General features: G+C 38.0%; 1 protein-coding gene across 1 annotated transcript in view; it reads right to left on the reverse strand.

Annotated features, from left to right (window-relative positions):
- Positions 1-21,963, reverse strand: part of LOC148944405 (uncharacterized) — a 143,656-nt gene that overhangs the window by 38,108 nt on the left and 83,585 nt on the right. Inside the window, exon 7 of the mRNA XM_089100433.1 lies at positions 14,794-14,970. Coding sequence (XP_088956559.1) covers positions 14,794-14,970 — 177 coding nt within the window. The remainder of the gene's footprint in view (positions 1-14,793; positions 14,971-21,963) is intronic.

The raw sequence follows: 21,963 nt of genomic DNA on the forward strand, positions 1-21,963 counted from the left end.
CTACCTAACCTCAAAAATGTATTGAAAATTCTTATGACCCTTTGTCCGTCATTGTAGTTAAATAAATTAATAGAAATATTAATTTGTATAAATATTACCAGTATTTTTTAAGCCGTATTGTAGTTAGATGAATTCTTAAAAATATGAATTTGCGTATATGTTAATCCAATTAGCAGTATGAGTTTTAAGCTGAAACAATGAAAAAAGCACATTAGAAATCAACTACGCTGAACAAAAAGGCTATCTCAAAATTTTGATTGGATGTGTTTCGGGAAATGATGGGCGTGAAAGGGGAGATAGTCGCCTTCCAATCACTTTCGACTATTAAAAAGGGCACAAGCCACTCCAATTTTCAATTGAATGAGCCCTTTTCGAAGTTTCTACGACAACTTCTCGATACGAAGTGCCCTGCTCTAGAAGAAAAAATTAATAAATAATACATTGTGCCAACATCGTTCTTAAAACCATTGCCCTGAGGCTTGTGGGGAAGTGTCCTCCTCTTTACTTAGTCCCCGTTTCTTGTCTCGTTTTCGAGTATCCCCGTTCTTTACTTAGGCAGCGCGATCGCGCTGCCTATGATTTATGAAACAACTTTCTAGATAAACCTTATCTGCCCCCATAATATAACTTACAACCCTTGCACTGAGGGCTCTGAGGGGGGCTATCATCCTAAAAGACCTAAAATTTTGATTGGATGTGTTTGGGTAAATGGTGGGCGTGGAAGGGGTGTTAGTTGCCCTCTAATCACTTTCAACTATTAAAAAGGGCACTAGCCATTTCAATTTCCAATCGAATGAGCCCTTTTTGAAGTTTCTACTACAAAGCGTTCTATAAAAACCTTATATTCCCCCAGGGCATAACTTACAACCCTTGCCCCGAGGGTTGTGGGGGAGTGTCCTCCTCAAAAGCATATTTTCTATCTTTAAATCAACTACGCTGAACAAAATGGCTATATTAAAATTTTGATTGGATGTGTTTGGGGGAAGGATAGGCGTGAAGGGGGGGGGGAGCTAGTTGCCCTCCAAACACTTTCGACTATTAGAAAGGGCACTAGATCTTTGAGTTTCCAATCGAATGAGCCTTTTTTGAAGTTTTTACGACAACGCCTTCTATAAAAACCTTATACGCCCTCAGACCATAACTTACAACCCTTGTCCAGAGGGTTGTGGGGGAGTGTCCTCCTCAAAAACATATTTTCTATCAGGAAATCAACTACGCTGAACTAAATGACTATCTCAAAATTTTGATTGGATGTGTTTGGGGAGATGATGGGCGTGGGGGGGGGGGCTAGTTGCCCTCCAATCACTATCGACTATTAAAAAGGGCATTACCATTTTGAATTTCCAATCGAATGAGCCTTTTTTAAAGTTTCTACGACAACGCCTTCTATAAAAACCTTAAAGGCCCATAGGGCATAACTTACAACTCTTGCCCTGAAGGCTCTGGGGCAGTGTCCTCCTCAAAAACATAATTTCTATCTGGACAAAATGGCTATCTCAAAATTTCGATTGGATGTGTTTTGGGAAATGGTGGGCGTGGAAGGGGTGTTAGTTGCCTTCCAATCATTTTCAACTATTAAAAAGGGCACAACCCACTCAAATTTCCAGTTGAATGAGTCCTTTTCGTAATTCCTATGACAACTTTTTTGATACGAAGAGCCCTGCTCTAAAGGAAAAAATAATAATAAATGATTTATTGTGCCAACATCGTTCTTATATGCCCTCAGGGCAAAACTTAAAACCCATGCCCCGAGGCTTGTGGGGGAGTGTCCTCCTCAAAAACATATTTTCTATCTTAAAATCAACTACGCTGAACAAAATGGCTATCTCAAAATTTTTATGGGATGTGTTTGGGGGAATGATGGGCGTGGGGGGTCTAGTTGCCCTCCAATCACTTCCGAATATTAAAAAGGGCACTAGCTCTTTGAATTTCCAATTGAATGAGTGACGTTAAAACTTAAAACGAACAGAAATTATTCCGTATATGAAAGGGGCTGTCCCCTCCTCAACGCCTCGCTCTTTACGCTAAAGTTTGACTTTTCCACAACTCAATTTTTTTAAACAATAAAAAAACTTAAGCGCAATAAGCGAGGCGTTGAGGAGGGGACATCCCCTTTCATACACGGAATAATTTCTGTTCGTTTTAACTTTTAACGTCGCTCCTTACTTTCAGTTAAAAAAAACACTTTTCCACAACTCAATTTTTTTAAACAATAAAAAAACTTAAGCGTAATGAGCGAGGCGTTGAGGACGGGACATCCCCTTTCATACACGGAATAATTTCTGTTCGTTTTAACTTTTAACGTCGCTCCTTACTTTCAGTTAAAAAAAACATGTTTTTTTATTTAATTCTAGTAAAGATCGATGTGGGTATAATGTATTATTTTGTTGTTGTTGTTTAGACCAGGGCACTTCGTATTGAAAGAGTTGTCGTAGGAACTTCGAAAAGGGCTCATTTGATGAAAATAGAAAGGGCTGATGCCCATTTTAATAGTTGAAAACGATTGGAGGGAAACTAATCCCCCTCCCACGCCTATCATCCCATTTGACTTTATGTTTAGAAACTAAAAGCTGCCTTAAGATTAAATCAAAATGCAGTGTGTTAATGCTAATTCCCAATAAGGCATCTCAGCTGTATCCCAACAACGACTGGGGGTATTATGTTCAAACTTTCGGGGCTACTTCTGCTCTTAAAATTTAACCAAATCAAAGTAGCGTAAGTCTATCCAAGCTATCAAAGAAAGTAAACAGATTTTTTTGCGAATGGTATAAAGTTTTCTATTTCAGGTCAACTACCTGAAATAGAGAGGTATGAAACTAAATTAAACACTACTATTTGTGTCCAGATTTTAAAAAGGGTGTATGTTGTTAAAAATTGCTTAAAATTTTTCTCCAGCATACAAATACCAGGCCAAACTAAAAATTTTTACAAAAACGAAAAGATTTAAAGTATTTTTTTCTTTTTCCCTGAAAAGACTATGTCAATATAAAACGAACAGAAATTAATCAAAAAAAAAATTCCACAAAATAAGTTTTTCAAAGAAAAGTAAAGAACTTCATTAAACAAAAAATGAGCAAAAATAAAATCAAATAATCTATAAAGCGTGAAACTAAAATAAATCAGCATCGATAAATAAATGAGACAAAAAACGAACAGAAATTATAATAAATAACTGAGTATAACTCAAAACGAGCAGAAATTAACATAAGTTGGGCTCAAAACCCCTATGCCTTCCCAAGGCCAGAACATAATTTGCACTTTACTGAAAAAAATACAAATGAATGTGCATTGTCAGTTTAATATACATATACTGATATTTAGTAATCAAAATGTTAATATTATTTGATTTATTAAAGTTATAAAAGTAAAACAAATTTACATTTTTTTCAGTAAAGTGAAAATTTATATTTAAAAAACATTTATCTTTTTCAGTAAAGTGCAAATTATGTTCTGGCCTTGGGAAGGCATAGGGGTTTTGAACTCAACTTATGTTCATTTTTGCTCATTTTTTGTTTAATGGAGTTCTTTACTTTTCTTTGAAAAACTTATTTTGTGGAAAAAGTTTTTTTTAATTAATTTCTGTTCTTTTTATATTGACATAGTCTTGTCAGGGAAAAAGAAAATAACACTTTAAATCTTTTCGTTTTTTAATACTTTATAGTTTGGCTTGCTATTTGTATGCTGGAGAAAAATTTTCAGCAATTTTTAACAAAATACACCATTTTAAAAATCTGGACACAAATAGTTCTGTTTAACTTAGTTTCATACCTCCTCTAGTTGACCTGAAATGGAAAACTTGATACCATTCGCAAAAAAATCTGTTTACTTTCTTTGATAGCTTTGATACACTTACAATATTTTGATTTGGTTAAATTTTAAGAGCAGAAGTAGCCTCGAAAGTTTGAACATAATACCTTCAGTCGTTCTTGGGATACTGCTGAGATGCCTTATTGGGAATTAGCATTATCAGAGTGCATTTTGATTTAATCCTGAGGGAACATTTAGTTTTTAAACATAATGTACAAATAGGAGGGTGGGAGTAGAAGGGGGATTAGTTGCCGTGCAATCACTTTCAACTATTAATAGTAGCAGCATGCCTTTCTATTTTCAATCTAATGAGCCCCTTTCGAATGAGCCCCTAGGTGCCCTCCAATCACTTTCGACTATTAAAAAGGGTACTAGCCCGTTGAATTTCCAAACGAATGAGCTTTTTTGAAGTTTCTACAATAACACCTTCTATAAAAACATTTTATTCCCCCTGGGCATAAATTAAAACCCTTGCCCTGAGGGTTGTTGGGAAGTGTCCTATTCAAAAACATATTTTCTATCTGGAAATCAACCACGCTGAACAAAAAGGCTATCTCAAAATTTTGATTGGATGTTTTTGGGTGAATGATGGACGTAGGGGGGGGGCTAGTTGCCCTCCAATCACTTTCGACTATTAAAAGGGCATTAGCCCTTTGAATTTCCAATCAAAGGAGCCCCTTTTGAAGTTCCTATGACAAAGCCTTCTATAAAAACCTTATATACCCCAGGATATAACTTAAAACTCTTGCCCCGAGGGTTGTTGGGGAATTGTTCTTCTATAAAATCCTTATATGCCCCCAGGGTATAACTTAAAACCCTTGTCCCGAGGGTTGTGGGGGAGTGTCCTCCTCAAAAAGATATTTTCTATCGCTGAAATTGGATATCTCAGAATTTTTATTGGATGTGTTTGGGGAAATGGTGGGCGTGGAGGGGGTGTTAGTCGCCTTCCAATGACTTTCGACTATTAAAAAGGGCACTAGCCATTTCAATTTCCAATCGAATGAGCCCTTTTAGAAGTTTCTACAACAATGCCTTCTATAAAAACCTTATAAGCCCCCAGGGCATAATTTAAAACCCTTGCCCCGAGGGTTGTAGGGGAGTGACCTCCTCAAAAACATATTTTTTATCTAGAAATCAACTACGCTGAAGAAAATGGCTATCTCAAAATTTTGATTGGATGTGTTTGGGGGAATTATGGGCGCGGGGGGGTCGGGCTACTTCTCCTTCAATTACTTTTGACTGATAGTAAGGGCACTAGCCGTTTGAATTTCAATTCGAATGAGCCATTTTTGAAATTTCTACAACAGCGCCTTATGTAAAAACTTTACATGCCCTCAGGGCAGAGCTTAAAACCCTAGCCCCGAGGGTTGTGGGGGAGTGTCCTCCTCAAAAAGATATATTCTATCTGGAAATTAATTACGCTGAACAAAATGGATATCTAAAAATTTGGATTTTCAATTTCCAATTCAATGAGCCCTTTTGAAGTTTCAACGACAAGGCTTTCAATAAAAACTTTATATGCCCCCAGGGCATAACTTACAACCCTGGCCCTGAGGGCTGTGGGGGAAGGGGTTGTCATCCTTAAAGAACTAATTTCCTAACTTTCAACTACGTTGAATAAAATAGATATCTAAAAATTTTGATTGGATGTGTTTGGGGAAAAGATGGGCGTGAGAGGGGGTTAGTTGCCCTCAAATCACTTTCGACTATTAGAAAGGGTACTAGCCCTTTGAATTTCAAATCGAATGAGCCTTTTTTCAAGTTTCTACAACAAAGATTTCAATAGAAACCTGAAATTCCCCCAGGGCATAACTTATAACCCTTGCCCTGAAGACTGTGGGGGGAGTGTTCTGCTCAAAGGTATAATTTCCTGAACTTTGAACGTCAAGGGAGAAATTGGATATCTCAGAATTTTTATTGGATGTGTTTGGGGAAGTGGTGGGCGTGGAAGGGGTGTTAGTTGCCTTCCAATCACTTTCGACTATTAAAAAGGGCACTAGCCATTTCAATTTCCAATCGAATAAGCCCTTTTTGAAGTTTCTACAACAACGTGTTCTATAAAAACCTTATATGCCCCCAGGGCATAACTTACAACCCCTGACCCGAGGGTTGTGGGGGAGTGTCCTCCTCAAAAACATATTTTCTATCTGGAAATCAACTACGGTGAACAAAATGGCTGTATGAAAATTTTGATTGGATGTGTTTTGGGGAATGATAGGCGTGGGGGGGGGGGGCTAGTTGCCCTCCAATCACTTTCGACTATTGAAAGGGCACCAGCCATTTTAATTTCAAATCGAATGAGCCCTTTTTGAAGTTTCTACGACAATGCCTTCTATAAAAACCTTATATGCCCCCAGGGCATAACTTAAAACCCTTGCCCCGAGGGTTGTAGGGAAGTGTCCTCCTGAAAAACATATTTTCTATCTAGAAATCTACTACACTGAACAAAATGGCTATCTCAAAATTTTGATTGGATGTGTTTGGGTGAATGCTGGGCACGGAGGGGGGCTAGTTGCCCTTCAATCACTTTCGACTATTAAAACGGGTACTAGCCGTTTGAATTTCCAATCGAACGAGCCTTTTTTGAAGTTTCTACGACAACACCTTCTACAAAAACCTTAATTGCCCCAGGGCATAACTTAAAACCCTTGTCCCGAGGATTGTGGGGGAGTGTCCTCCTCAAAAAGATATTTTCTATCTGGAAATCAACTACGCTCAACAAAATGGCTATCTCAAAAATTTTGATTGGATGTGTTTGGGGGAATGATGGTCGTGGGGGGGGGGATGCTAGTTGCCCTCCAATCTCTTTCGACTATTAAAAAGAGCACTAGACCTTTGAATTTCCAATCGAATGAGCTTTTTTTGAAGTTTCTACCACAGCACCTTCTATAAAAACCTTCTATGCCCCCAGGGCATAACTTAAAACCCTTGCCCCGAGGATTGTGGGGGAGTGTCCTCCTCAAAAAGATATTTTCTATTTGGAAATTGACTACGCTCAACAAAATGGCTATCCCAAAATTTTGATTGGATGTGTTTGGAGGAATGATTGGTTGGGGGGGGGGAGGCTAGTTGCCCTCCAATCACTTCTGAGTATTAAAAGGGGCACTAGCCACTCCAATTTTCAATCGAATGAGCCCTTTTCGAACTTTCTACGACAACTCCTTCGATACGAAGTGCCCGGGTATGGAGAAAAAAACAAAACAAAAGAAAAAAACAAAAAAACAACACATTGTGCCCATATCGTTCTTTACTTAGGCAGCGCTAGCGCGCTGCCTATGATTACGATGCACATATGAAATTACTGATGAATATTGTCATGCTTCCATCTAATTTTCAGCTAAATAACACAGGGGTGGATCCAGAATTTTTTTTTGGGGGGGGGCAAAATTTGTTGATTCGATAGAAAAAAATTTAGGGGGTGGGGGCGCAAAATAGGTTGATCCGATAAACTTGCGATAGGAGCAAGTTTAACTAACGCAAACTTGAGTTAATTAAGTAAATTACACTACTTAAACTACGCTAGGGGGGCGCGCGCCTCCTCGCCCTCCCCCTGGATCCACCACTGAAATAGCCTTTCTCCAGACTATTACTTACTTAACTCCCATCCGGCTGGGTTGGCCGATTCGAGGGTTCTCCTCTAAGTATCATTTCAGTATTTTCGGGATGGCTCCCTGTTTATTGCAGTTCCTCTTGTTCATTGGCTGTGTTGGTCCCAGAGGGCTTGATCAGCAGTGATTTGCTAATAGTAGCATAGAATGTCTACCTAGCCTCAAAAATGTATTGAAAATTCTTATGACCCTTGAATCAAGTTTCTACGACAATCAAAATTTTGATTGGATGTCTTTGGGGAAAAGGTGGGCGTGAGAGGGGGGTTAGTTGCCCTCAAATCACTTTCGACTATTTAAAAGGGCACTAGCCCTTTGAATTTCAAATCGAATGAGCCCTTTTTCAAGTTTCTACGACAAAGACTTCAATGGAAACCTGAAATTCCCCCAGGGCATAACTTATAACCCTTGCCCTGAAGACTGTGGGGGAGTGTTCTGCTCAAAGGTATAATTTCCTGAACTTTGAACGTCGTGGGAGAAATTGAATATCTCAGAATTTTATTGGATGTGTTTGGGGAAGTGGTGGGCGTGGAGGGGGTGTTAGTTGCCTTCCAATCACTTTCAACTATTAAAAAGGGGACTAGCCATTTCAATTTTCAATCGAATGAGCCCTTTTTGAAGTTTCTACAACAACGTGTTCTACAAAAACCTTATATAGTTGCCCTTCAATCACTTTCGACTATTAAAACGGGCACTAGCCGTTTGAATTTCCAATCGAATGAGCCTTTTCAACACCTTCTACAAAAACCTTAAATGTCCCCAGGGCATAACTTAAAACCCTTGTCCTGAGGGTTGTGCGGAAGTTTCGTCCTAAAAAAGATACTTTCTATCAGAAAAACAACTACGCTGAACAAATTGACTAATTCGATATCTTAATTGGATGTGTTTAGAGAAATGATGGGCTTGGGGGGGGGCTAGCTGCCCTCCAATCACTTTCGAGTATTAAAAAGGACACTAGCCACTCCAATTTGCAATCGAATGAGCCCTTTTCGAACTTTCTACGACAACTCCTTCGATACGAAGTACCTGGGTATGGAGAAAAAACAAAACAAAACAAAAACAAAAAACAAAAACATTGTGCCCACATCGTTCTTTACTTAGGCAGCGCTAGCACGCTGCCTATGATTACGATGCAGATATGAAATTACTGATGAATATTGTCACGCTTCCCTCTAATTTTCAGCTAAATAACACAGGGGCGGATCCAGATTTTTTTTTTGGGGGGGGGGGGGAAGGGGGCAAAATATGTTGATCCGATAGAAAAAAAATTTAGGTGGTGGGGCGCAAAATAGATTGATCCGATAAACTTGCGATAGGAGCAAGTTTAACTAACGCAAACTTGAGTTAATTAAGTAAATTACACTACTTTAGACTACGCTAGGGGGGCGCGCGCCTCCTCTCCCTCCCCTTGGATCCGCCGCTGAAATAGCCTTTCTCCAGACTGTTACTTACTTAATTCCCATCCGGCTGGGTTGGCCGATTCGAGAGTTCTCCTCTCATGGTATCATTTCAATATTTTCGGGATGGCTGCTTGTTTGTTGCAGTCCCTCTTGTTCATTGGCTGTGTTGGTCAGTAGTATCTCTCGTCTGGATTTGCGGAGACGTATAGCAATCTCCATGTTATTTGCGGAGACATCCGTACCAAACAGGTTTTTCTGGTAGAACCTTATACTTTGCTGACGCCCCCGTACCAAACAGGTTTTTCTAGTAGATATTCTATTCTAAAGGTCATTACATCTTTGCCAAGAGATTTACGGGTTTGGTAGGTACAATCTGGTTAGGTGGGTATAATCACATTGCCTATTCAAAGGTAGCGTGCAATTTAAACTATATCAATTATTTTATTCCAGTTTTTCTAAACCAGTATTGTCTATAACTTAATTTACGTAGGTTAAACTTCCGGTGGTTAAGAAAGCGTAACGAGTAATTAAAGTATGAGAAATGGGGATGCTATAATTAGAATGGTTTTAAGTTGAAAATTGTGACGTAAAAATAACTCAGTTATTTGCTTGCGTGTATAGGAATTCCTATGTTATTTGCTTGCCTGTATTTTGTGTTAAATAAGTAATTTTTGTATCTTTTAAAAGAGCTTTAAGGGGTTTGAGAGACTCAGTTGCCTGATTCCGCGTGGTTATTCTTTACTTAGTGCTCATTAAAAACGAAGTTTTGTTTTAAATAAGTAGTTTTTGTATCTGTTAAAAGAGCTTTAAGGGGTTTGAGAGACTCAGTTGCCTGATTCCGTGTGGTTTTTCTTTACTTAGTGCTCATTAAAAACGAATTTTTTGTTTTAAATAAGTATTTTTTGTATCTGTTAAAAGAGCTTTAAGGGGTTTGAGAGACTCTGTTGCCTGATTACGTGTGGTTTTTCTTTACTTAGTGCTCATTAAAAACGAAGTTTTTGTTTTAAATAAGTAGTTTTTGTATCTGTTAAAAGAGTTTTAAGGGGTGTGAGAGACTCTGTTGCCTGATTCCGTGTGGTTTTTTCTTTAATTTTTTCCAATTAAAAAAGAAATTTTTGTGTTTAATAATTAGTTCTTGTATCTTTTAAAATAGCTTTATGGGGTTTTAGATACTCTGTTACCTGATTACGTGTGGTTTTTATTTACTTAGTTCTCATTAAAAACTACATTTTTGTTGTAAATAAGTAGTTCTTGTATCTTTTAAAAGAGCTTTACGGGGTTTGAGAGACTCTGTTGCCTGATTCCGTGTGATTTTTCTTTACTTGATACCAATTAAAAACGAAATTTTTTTGTTAAATAAGTAGTTCTTGTATCTTTTAAAAGAGCTTTACGGGGTTTGAGAGACTCTGTTGCCTGATTCCGTGTGGTTTTTCTTTACTTAGTGCTCATTAAAAACGAAATTTTTTTTTTGAAAATTCTTATGACCCTTTGTCCGTCATTGTAGTTAAATAAATTGTTAGAAATATTAATATGTATAAATATTAGCGGTATTTTTTAAGCCGTATTTTAGTTAGATGAATTCGTAAAAATATGAATTTGGATAAATGTTAATCCAATTAGCAGTATGAGTTTTAAGCTGAAACAATGAAAAAAGCACAATAGAAATCAACTACGCTGAAGAAAATGGCTATCTCAAAATTTTGATTGGATGTGTTTCGGGAAATGATTGGCGTGAAAGGGGTGTTAGTCACCTTCGAATCACTTTCGACTATTAAAAAGGGCACAAACCACTCCAATTTCCAATTGACTAAGCCCTTTTCGAAGTTTCTACGACAACTTCTCGATACGAAGTGCCCTGCTCTAAAGGAAAAAATTAATAAATAATACATTGTGCCAACATCGTTCTTATATGCCCCAAGGGCATAAGTTAAAAACCTTGCCCTAAGGGTGTGGGGAAGTGTCCTCCTCTTTACTTAGTCCCCGTTTCTTGTCTCGTTCTCGAGTATCCCCGTTCTTTACTTAGGTAGCGCGATCGCGCTGCCTATGATTTATGCAAAAACTTTCTACATAAAACTTATATGCCCCCATAATATAACTTACAACCCTTACACTGAGGGCTCTGGGGGGGGGTATCATCCTAAAAGACCTAATTTCCAGAACGTTCAGTTACGTTGAACAAAATGGATATCTCAAAATTTTGATTGGATGTGTTTTGGAAAATGTTGGGCGTGAGTCGCTATCCAATCACTTTCAACTATTAAACAAGGCACTAGCCATTTCAATTTCCAATTGAATGAGCCCTTTTGAAGTTTTTACGACAACGCTTTCAATAAAAACTTTATATGTCCCCAGGGCATAACTTACAGCCCTTGCACTGAGGGCTGTGAGGGAGTTATCTTCCTAAAAGACCTAATTTCCAGAACTTTCAACTACGTTGAACAGAATAGATATCTAAAAATTTTGATTGGATGTGTTTGGGAAAATGGTGGGCGTGAGAGGGGCGTTAGTCACTATCCAATCACTTTCAATTATTGAAAAAGACACTAGCACCTTCAATTTCCAATTCAATGAGCCCTTTTGAAGTTTCTACGACAACGCTTTCAATAAAAACTTTATATGCCCCCGGGGCATAACTTACAACCCTCGCCCATACGGCAGTTGGGGAAGGGGTTGTCATCGTTAAAGACCTAATTTCCAAAACTTTCTACTACGTTGAATAAAATGGATATCTAAAAGTTTTGATTGGATGTGTTTGGGGAAAAGGTGGGCGTGAGAGGGGGCTTAGTGGCCCTCAAATCACTTTCGATTATTAAAAAAGGTACTAGCCCTTTGAATTTCAAATCCAATGAGCCCTTTTTCAAGATTCTACGACAGAGATTTCAATAGAAACCTGAGATTCCCCCAGGGCATAACTTATAACCCTTGCCCAGAAGACTGTGGGGGCTTTGTCCTGCTCAAAGGTATAATTTCCTGAACTTTGAACGTCGTGGGAGAAATTGGATATCTCACAATTTTTATTGGATGTTTTTGAGGAAATGATGGGCGTGGAGGGGGTGTTAGTTGCCTTCCAATCACTTTCGACTATTAAAAAGGGCACTAGCAATTTCAATTTCCAATCGAATGAGCCCTTTTTGAAGTTTCTAGAACTACGCGTTCTACAAAAACCTTATATGCCCCCAGGGCATAGCTTACAACCCTTGCCCCGAAGGTGGTGGGGGAGTGTCCTCCTCAAAAACATAGTTTCTATCTGGACATCAACTACGCTGAACAAAATGGCTATATCAAAATTTTGATTGAATGTGTTTGGGGGAATGATAGGCGCGGGGGGGGCTATTTTCCCTCCAATCACTTTCGACTATTAAAAAGTGCATTAGCTCTTTGAATTTCAAATCGAATGAGCCCTTTTTGAAGTTTCTACAACGATGCCTTCTATAAAAACCTTATATTCCTCCAGGGCATAACTTACAACCCTTACCCCAAGGGTTGTGGGTGAGTGTCCTCCTCAAAAACATATTTTATATCTGGAAATCAACTACGCCGAACAAAATGGTTATCTCAAAATTTTGATTGGATGTGTTTGGGGGAAGGATGGGCGTGGAGGAGGGGCTTGTTGCCCTCCAATGACTTTCGACTATTAAAAAGGGCATTACCCCTTTGAATTTCCAATCGAATGAGCCTTTTCTGAAGTTTCTACGACAACGTTTTATATAAAAACCTTATATGCCCCCAGGGCATAACTTACAACCCTTGCCCTGAAGCGCAGTTTATATAATTATCCAGCAAGCTTATCGCAGATCATTTCTGGTCTTCGTTCTCGGTGCGAACAAAAAGCTCCTCCCACTTCTTCGTGCAGTTATGGATCAGTGTTTCCGATTGTTTCACGTTCTATCAATGAGAAATGGTTACTAAGTGCATTATTCGTAATAGCGGGTTTCCACTTGTTTCCGATTGTTTCGCGTCTGACTTGTCTACCCGTGAAAAGATCTGATGCCGCCTATGTTTTTACGTTCTCTGGAGCACTTGCACCCCAGTCCGGGTTTTTATAATGGGTGAGATAGGGAATGGTCATACTGGATAATTATATAAACTGTGCCAGAGGCTCTGGGGGAGTGTCCTCCTAATAAACGTATTTTCTATCTGGAAATCAATTACACTGAACAAAATGGCTATGTCAATATTTTGATTGGATGGGTTTTGGGAAATCGTGGGCGTAGAAGGGGTGTTAGTTGCCCTCCAATCACTTTCGACTAATAAAAAGAGCACTAGCCACTCCAGTTTCCAATTGAATGAGCCCTTTTCGAAGTTTCTACGACAACTTCTTCGATACGAAGTGCCCTGCTCTAATGAAAAAAAAAATACATTTTGCAAACATCGTTCTTATATACCCTCAGGGCATAACTTAAAACCCTTGTCCCGAGGCTTGTGGGGGAGTGTCCTCCTCAAAAATATATATTCTATCTGGAAATCTATTACGCTGAACAAAGTGACTATCTCAAAATTTTGATTGGATGTGTTTGGGGGAATGATGGGCGGGGGGGGGGCTAGTTGCCTTCCTATCACTTTTGACTATTAAAAAGGGCACTAGCTCTTTGAATTTCCAATCGAATGAGCGACGTTAAAACTTAATACGAACAGAATATTATTCCGTATATGAAAGGGGCTGTCCCCTCCTCAGCGCCTCGCTCTTTACGCTAAAGTTTGACTTTCCCACAACTCAAGCGATTGGAGGGAAACTAATCCCCCTCCCACGCCCACCTTCCCATTTGCCTTTATGTTTAGAAACTAAATGTTGCCTTAAGATTAAATCAAAATGCACTGTGTTAATGATAATTCCCAGTAAGGTACTCAGCAGTATCCCAAGAACGACTGAGGGTATTATGTTCAAACTTTCGGGGCTACTTCTGCTCTTAAAATTTAACCAAGTCAAAATAGCGTAAGTGTATCCAAGCTATCAAAGAAAGTAAACAGATTTTTTTGCGAATGGCATCAAGTTTTCCATTCCAGGTCAACTACAGGAGGTATGAAACTAAATTAAACACTACTATTTGTGTCCAGATTTTTAAAGGGTGTATGTTGTTAAAAATTGCTGAATATTTTTCTCCAGCATACAAATACCAGGCCAAACTATAAATTCTTACAAAAACGAAAAGATTTAAAGTATTATTTTCTTTTTTCTGAAAAGACTATGTCAATATAAAACGAACAGAAATTAATAAAAAAAAAAAAATCCACAAAATAAGCTTTTCAAAGTAAAGTAAAGAACTCCATTAAACAAAAGATGAGCTAAAATAAAATCAAATAATCTATAAAGTGTGAAGCTACCACAAATCAGCATCGATAAATAAATGAGACCGAAAACGAACAGAAATTATAATAAATAACCGAGTCAAACTCAAAACGAGCATAAATTAACATAAGTTGGGCTCAAAACCCCTATGCCTTCCCAAGGCCACAACGTAATTTGCACTTTACTGAAAAAAATACAAAGGAATGTGCATTGTCAGTTTATTATACATATACTGATATTTAGTAATCAAAATGTTAATGTTTTTTGATTTATTAAAGTTATAAAAGTAAAAAACATTTACATTTTTTTCAGTAAGGTGAAAATTATGTTCTGGCCTTGGGAAGGCATAAGGGTTTAGAGCCCAACTTATGTTAATTTCTGCTCGTTTTGAGCTTGACTCGGTTATTTATTGTAATTTCTGTTCGTTTTGAGTTTCATTTATTTATTGATGCTGATTTGTGGTAGCTTCACGCTTGGTAGATTATTTTATTTTATTTTTGCTCATTTATTGTTTAATGGAGTTCTTTACTTTTCTTTGGAAAAATTTTTTTGTGGAAAAAGTTTTTTTTAATTAATTACTATGAAGAATATTAAGTTCTTCATTACATGAAACAGTGAATATCATGTTCTTCCTTTCACTCTCATTTCCTAAGAGTAGGCCATTACAAAATATTACATTAATATTACACAATACCTGAAGTAACTTTTTCTTTTCGCTTTCAAATTTTTCCCTTTCTTGCTTCAGGGTATTTCTCATGGTGCTGAGAACTCTTTCAGTCCGTTGGGTGTCAGAATATGATCCATTTTCCGTGGAAGCATATTTTTCTCGCTTTTTCTTTCCAGCATTATCATCCTTGCTTATCCGTAGATCCTGAAATTGAAGGGTCATGGAAAAATCCTAATTGCTAGATTATTCGACAATGCTACATTATGCCAACAGCTGCCATTGTCCATACGGGCAGCATAGAAAGTCCTCAATTCAGGTATTTCTGAAGACATTATATCCTAGATATCAACCTCATGCTATAAATTATATTCCTAGCATAAATAAATTTTGTGCATTTATGAGAAGTACTTACTCTACACTTAAATTCAAGTGACTATTTGGATTTCGTAGAAGACCCCCCCCCCCGTTCAAATAATTCCTAATGAACGATACGTGTTGAGTGACTCCGGCAAATAGTATCTGAAGCTCTAAAAAACGGGATTTTAATCATAAATGATAAATCAAAAGACTATGTTTTTTATGCTGATTCCAAAAAACTAATATTCAATGATTGTAATGTTATCCATCAATAGCTACGAACCTGAGAAAAGTTAACTGATTTTTAGAAAAAGGAGGAAACTCCCAAGCGATCTTAATGAAGGTGTGCGCGTAACTGAACCACCGTGTAACTGAACCCCAAGCAACTGAACCACCGTGCAACTTAACCACCGTGTAACTAAACCACCGTGCAACTGAACCCCGTATAACCGAACACCCGTAAAACTAAACCCTTGTGTAACTGAACCCCCGTGCAACTGAACCCCATTTAACTGAACCCCCATGTAACTAAACCCCCGTGTAACTGAACCCCCGTGCAATTGAACCACCGCACAACTGGACCACCGTGCAACTGAACCACCATGCAACTAAACCATCGTGCAACTGAACCACCGTGCAACTGAACCCTCGTGTAACTGAACCCTCGTACAACTCAACCCCCGTACTTACATTGGGTAAAACACAAGTTAGAATATTTACATATTCAACCTTGTTGGAATTGTTTGTTTCTTAAATTCATGATATAAAAGCCTGTCAAAAGTATTCACGAAAAATCTTTGTTTTATTTTTGCAAAAGAAAAAGAAGATCCGATTTCACAAACCATTAAAGCTGATTTATTACTCTGTTTTTCAGATGAATCAGATCTTTTGGACGTGCAGTAATAAAAATATGTGTTGAAAATATCTGACCTTTGTGAATCTAGATAACGAATTTTGATCAGATGTCCTTGAGGAGATTACAACTAAAAAGGACATGAGAGAGGGACTGGTTGCACTCCAGCCTTTTTTCAACATTCCTTCATCTTGCCCTGAAAGTTTTAACTCATACACTCAAGTTTATACCCTTAGCTGTTCTCAACACATTGCAGATACAACGTCTTTTAAAACTGGATGCACATAGTACCTCTTGATTTAGTTGAAGATGCTCCTAAATATTCTCCGAACAATGTGACGGCTCATACAAGCAGCCATTGTAAATGTTCCTGGTATTTCCTTTTCACAACCAATAAAGGAATAAATGCTTTTTGATTGTGTTTGGCATTCTTCTTGACATTTCCCTAAGGTTTGACCTTAATGCTGCATGCTTTTATTTCATTTATAGGATCAAACATGCCATCTTTTCTTCATAAAAAAACTTATATGTTAACAACAGGCAACTTTTATAACTTACAGCCCTTGCACCAGAGGCTGACGGTTGTAAACCATAGTTATTTAACTGTGGCATAGTTATTTAACCTTTGAACTGTTTTAAATAAAATAACCGTCTCAAAATTTAGATCGGATTTATTTTGGGAAAAAAATAGGGTGGTATGGAAGGCCTCCGATCACTTTTAACCCTGAAAAAGTGCACTGAAAATTTTGATTTCCTATCGAATGACCCCCCCCCCCCCCAATTTCATAAAAATTTTTTTTTATACAAAAACCTTATGCTACGTGTTAGCAATGAGCAACTGGCTCAACTTACAACCCTTGCCCTAGATGGTACTGGTGGGGTTGTTAACCCCAAGGGCATGGTTATTTGACCTTTTGACTATTTTGAACAAAATTTTTATTTTTATTTTGATCGGATGTATTTCGGGGGGATGTCGGTTAAGAGGGAAAGGCTGATTGTCCTCTGATTGTTCAAAATTTAACTTGAACTCTCAATTTCCAATCGAATGGGCCTCCTTCAAAGTTTTTACGACCATCCCTTCTATAAAAACCTTAAATTTTAACCATTGGTAACTTGCAATAACATACAGATTGCTGATACATGTGTATCAGCAATTTGTTTTTTGAACGGCATAGCGTATCAAGATGAAACTTCTGGGGCATCTACCTGCTACTACTGCTAATAATACTGCTGCTACTACTGTTGCTACTACTACTAATTCAACACTATTATTACTTCTGCTGCTCCTACTACGATTTTTACTACTATTAAACTAGCACTATTAAGGCTACGCATATCAAGTTAAAAATTTGACAGAATGGGGTATTTGACACTATTGTGAACGCAGATTTTCAAAATGGCGAATCTCAAACAGGGATTTGTGTATTAAGTTGGAACTCTCAGAGAGTGCTTAAAGAAAAAGTCAATTCACCAAAAGCAAATATGTGCTTTCTCAGGCCTGGATTTACCACTAGGTCTTAGGCCCAGACCTAGGGGCACATAATTCCAGGGGGAGTAATAAATTATCACTAAGTAATTTTTCTTGACAAAACTGGACTGATGTGATTTATTGTCGCCAAGTGCGCTCTGCCGCCACGCTGCCTATTCACAGAAAAGTGACTTTAAAACAACACAGGAATTCCATGGTCACTTATAAACTTTCAGATTTCTCCCAAGAATGGTAGTTGAGAGTTCGGTATTACCCCTCTCTTTCATCACTTTTTGCTCATCAGTTGTGTTCTGTTAATTGCTACCATTTGCCCCAAATTTTGGGAATAACCCCGAAAATCTTGCAAAAACGGAGCAGCCAAAATGCTTGGTTCTTAATCGTCAAAGCTTTAAATCCGGCCCTGTGAATGCTAATGCTATTACTATTTTAATTACATTTACTATGATTGCTAGTGCAACAATTACTACTACTGCTAGTTCGATTGCTACTTCTATTGCAACCGTTTGTAAACTAAAGTATTAAGATGAAAATTAAGGAGCTACATGAACATATAGGTTATCAAAAGGATATATCGGCAATGGGATAGCAACAGCTATTTGTATTAAGTTGAAGCTTCTAGAAGTTTATGAGAGGAATCTTCAGCTGACCAAAAGGCAATATGTTAATGCTACTGCTGCTACTAGCACTAGTGCTATTACTATTAATACTATTACTAGGACTACCATTACAGCTGTACCTAAAGGTAATGAACGGTGTGAAGGTTGAATTTTCAGGGAATATTGAGGGTGGAAAATGAACTGAATCACATCACGCCATCTGTATAAAGGTTGTCAAAAGGGCGCATCAGCAATATCCTAGGGACAGTGTTGAAAAAATGTTGAAGAAAATAAAAGGTGCTATGTGCATACTGCTACTAGTTCTACTACTGCTACTGAATCAAACTGAATCAAATTGACTATGTTTATACACATTCTCAAAAGGGTTACACAGCAATATCTTAAGAACGGCTTCCATTAATTAGATAGACCTTTCTGGATAAGTTGTGGATGGGGGACTTTGAACTAATGAAAAATTCAAAGTTTGCAATAAAACCAAAATAAACACTTTATCAGGCCATGCTTTTGGCGATAGGCCCAATCCTGAAAGTTTCATTTAATTTAGAGGGTTTAGGGGCTACACTGATGAGTAGTACAAGTTAGAAACCGTAAATGAAGCGAGAAATAGATTTTGAGCTTTTAATCAGCCTTAGTTCAAACTTATTTTTAGGCCTTGACTTAGGTTCAGGATTGGATTTAGATGAGGTTTGGGTTAAAGGACGCTTGAGTTAGTTGGGCGTTTGTTAGAACGGGGGTTCAGCATTTAACTCTATAGCCCCTTTTTTTCCCCCAAAACCCCCATGATCGTTTCCCCTAAGATCGTTTGTTTAAACTTCTGTTCGTTTTGGGTTTCTTTTTTTTGTAGTAATTTCTTATCATTTTGGGTTTGAATTATTATAGGAATTTATTTATGCTAGTCTTTGGTTTAATATGGCTCTTTATTTTTATTTGAAAAATTGTTATTCGAAAGAATCTTTTTAATTAATTTAAAGAAAGTGCAACAAAAAGTAACTTTTTTTTTATCTAAATTCTCAAAGTTCCGATATTTTCAGCACAGATTTTTATTACTCATCGTTCAGGAAAGGCCTGATACATCTACGTAAGAAAAAAAAAAATCAAACCAAAAGTTCCCAAACACAAAGAGAAAGTAGCTTTTGTGTCGGCTCCAATGAAGACAGGTAATTAACCTTTTTCAAACCAAACGATGAACAACTACGAGTGTAGAAAGTACCACAAAATGAAAACAACAAAATAAGCAAAGTGGTAAAAAAATTACAGTATGTAGACGATGAAAGCCAACGTTTACCCCCCCCCCTCCCCCGCAAAAAAACATCCCTTAAAGAAATACCCCGCGGAAAATCACACCTCACGGAAAATCCCCCCCTCCCAGAAAATACCTACCCGTGGAAAATACCCCCCCCCCCAAAAAAAATACCTCTTACGGTTGGTTAGTCTCCAATCACTTTCAACTTATAAAAAAAAACAGAAATCCTTGGGGATTATCAAACAATTTCTAACTCCATCCTCCTGTCGTCTCTCCCTTAGAGCTAATTCTGTATTTATTTGAAGGCTCAATGAAAGCTGAGATGTTTCGGCATCAAAATGCGCCTTTTGAGGTATCTCCCTCTCTTCCTAGCTACAAAACAATCAGATAACCCCATTGCAGAAGTTTCAGTTCCATTTTAAGGTTTTTTGATTTGTCTATTGCTTACAGATAGCACTTGTCATTGGGAAACATACGGAAATTTTTGTGCGGGGGTTTTCTGGAGGATCTTTCATGAGAATAAAGTATTTGCACGGAGGGGGGGGGGAATTAACACAAAAATTTCTCTTTTCCACTTCCCTTAGAACTTCTCAATTAAACTAAAAAATAACACGACTCAAAGAAGATTTTTAAATTTTGAACACCATAATTACCGTATGGGGGGTATTTTCCAGGTGATGGGGTTCCCGTGGGTGGAAAAGGGGAAATTTTCCGCGGGGGAGGGGTGTAAATGCTTAGACCCGTATAAAGTGACAGGGTGAAGGGAACCCCCATTTACAGACGTAAAAAAGAGAAATAAACCTGGATTTAAGAGTTTATGACGTCCGATTTTCTTTGTTTTTGTGACGACAAAACAGAGCATTTTTTTAAATCATCTTGTCAGTAATTTATATAAAGACTTAAAAAAGCAAACAATTCCAACAAGGTTGAACATTTAAAGATTCTAACTTGTGATTTACCCAATGTAAGTACGGTGGTTGAGTTGCACGAGGGTTCAGTTACACGAGGGTTCAGTTGCACGGTGGTTCAGTTGTACGGTGGTTCACCTGTACGGTGGTTCACTTGCACGGGGGTTCACTTACATGGTGGTTCAGTTATACGGGGGTTTAGTTAAATGGGGTTGAGTTGCACGGGGTTGAGTTGCACGAGGGTTCAGTAGCACGAGGGTTCAGTTGCACGGGGGTTCAGTTGCACGAGGGTTCAGTTGCACGGTGGTTCAATTTCACGGTGGTTCAGTTGTACGGTGGTTCAGTTGCACGATGGTTCAGTTGCACGGTGGTTCAGCTACAGGTGTTTAGTTGCTTGGGGTTCAGTTACACGGTGGTTCAGTTACAATGGAACCCTTAATGAAAGTCACACCCTTACATTCAGCATATCAGAGGATCCTACAGTAGAGGCCTCAAGCTTCTAGCTGCAAAAATTTGGTATTTTCCAATCTTGTTTTTTCCAAAAGATCGATCACGGATCGGTATTGTTTTCTTTCTCAGGGGATATGGTATTGAACTGATGGCACTAGAAGATCAAGAGAGGGCTTGTTTGAACGGAAACTAAAAGTTTTACATCTATTTTAAAGTGACCAAAAAGATTCTATCACAGAAAAAAAAAAGTATTTTCTGCTATTTTGTGACGCCAAGCTACTTAAAGACGACCATGCTGATATCGATTGAAAATTCTGATACAGTCAATTAACTTAAAAGTATCAAAAACTATGTATTGAGCTTCTCAGTTGCAGAGGGTAATACCCCATGGGTGCACATTCGTTCCTGAAAGTCACGTAGTACATACCAGTGGCTGATCCAGGACTTTTTTAGGAGGGGGGCGGGGGGTTGCAAAATAGGTTGATTCCATAAACTTGCATTAGGAGCAAGTTTAATTAACGGAAACTTGCGTTAATTAGGTAAATTACATTACTTTAGACTATGTTAGGGGTGGCGCCCCACTAGCCCCCTGGATCCGCCACTGGTCCATACAAAATAATTGGTTAATATAAAAACTAATCTTAGTCCTCCATTTAACTAAGTTGATTCACTTAATTTTTCGCAAAATTAAGTTTAGGGATCTATAGTTGTGCATCAGCTATAATGAAGGTGGATCGGTGGGTCACTGCGTGACGAGAGGGGGTAGGTGCTTAAAAAAAACCCATGTCAATGTCCAAATTGTCTAACTATCCAATAGACTTCAGATGAAAATAAATAAAAAAACAAGTTTTTCGACAATAAGGAGTAACATTAAAACTTTAACTGGAAAGATATGATTACGTAGTTGAGGGGCAGGGGTTGTCCCTTCCTAAGCCATCGGTCCTTATACTAAAGTTTTGATAGTTTAAAAAAAAATACTTCTCATTCAAGATGACTGGGCCCCGTGTATGAAAAGTCTTTCTTAAAGACAAAAAGTTAAACTTTAGGTTTAGTAAGGGACAACCCCCTTTACCCAAGGAACAATTTCTGTTCGTTTTAAGTTTTAGTGCTGCTCCTTAGTTTTAGTTGGAGAAAACATATTTTTACTATTTAATTTCTGATCGGTTTCAGATAATGCGAGGAAATTCCCTTCACTCCCCCAATGTTGACTTTTCCTTGGAAAATTCCCCTGGAGACTTTCCTACCCAGTGAAATCTCCCTGTGGAAAATCCCAGCCCCCG

This window comes from Artemia sp. Qi Xiang Cuo, chromosome 14, assembly GCF_049724085.1.
Source record: "Artemia sp. Qi Xiang Cuo chromosome 14, ASM4972408v1, whole genome shotgun sequence".
Classification (NCBI taxonomy): Eukaryota; Metazoa; Arthropoda; class Branchiopoda; order Anostraca; family Artemiidae; genus Artemia; species Artemia sp. Qi Xiang Cuo.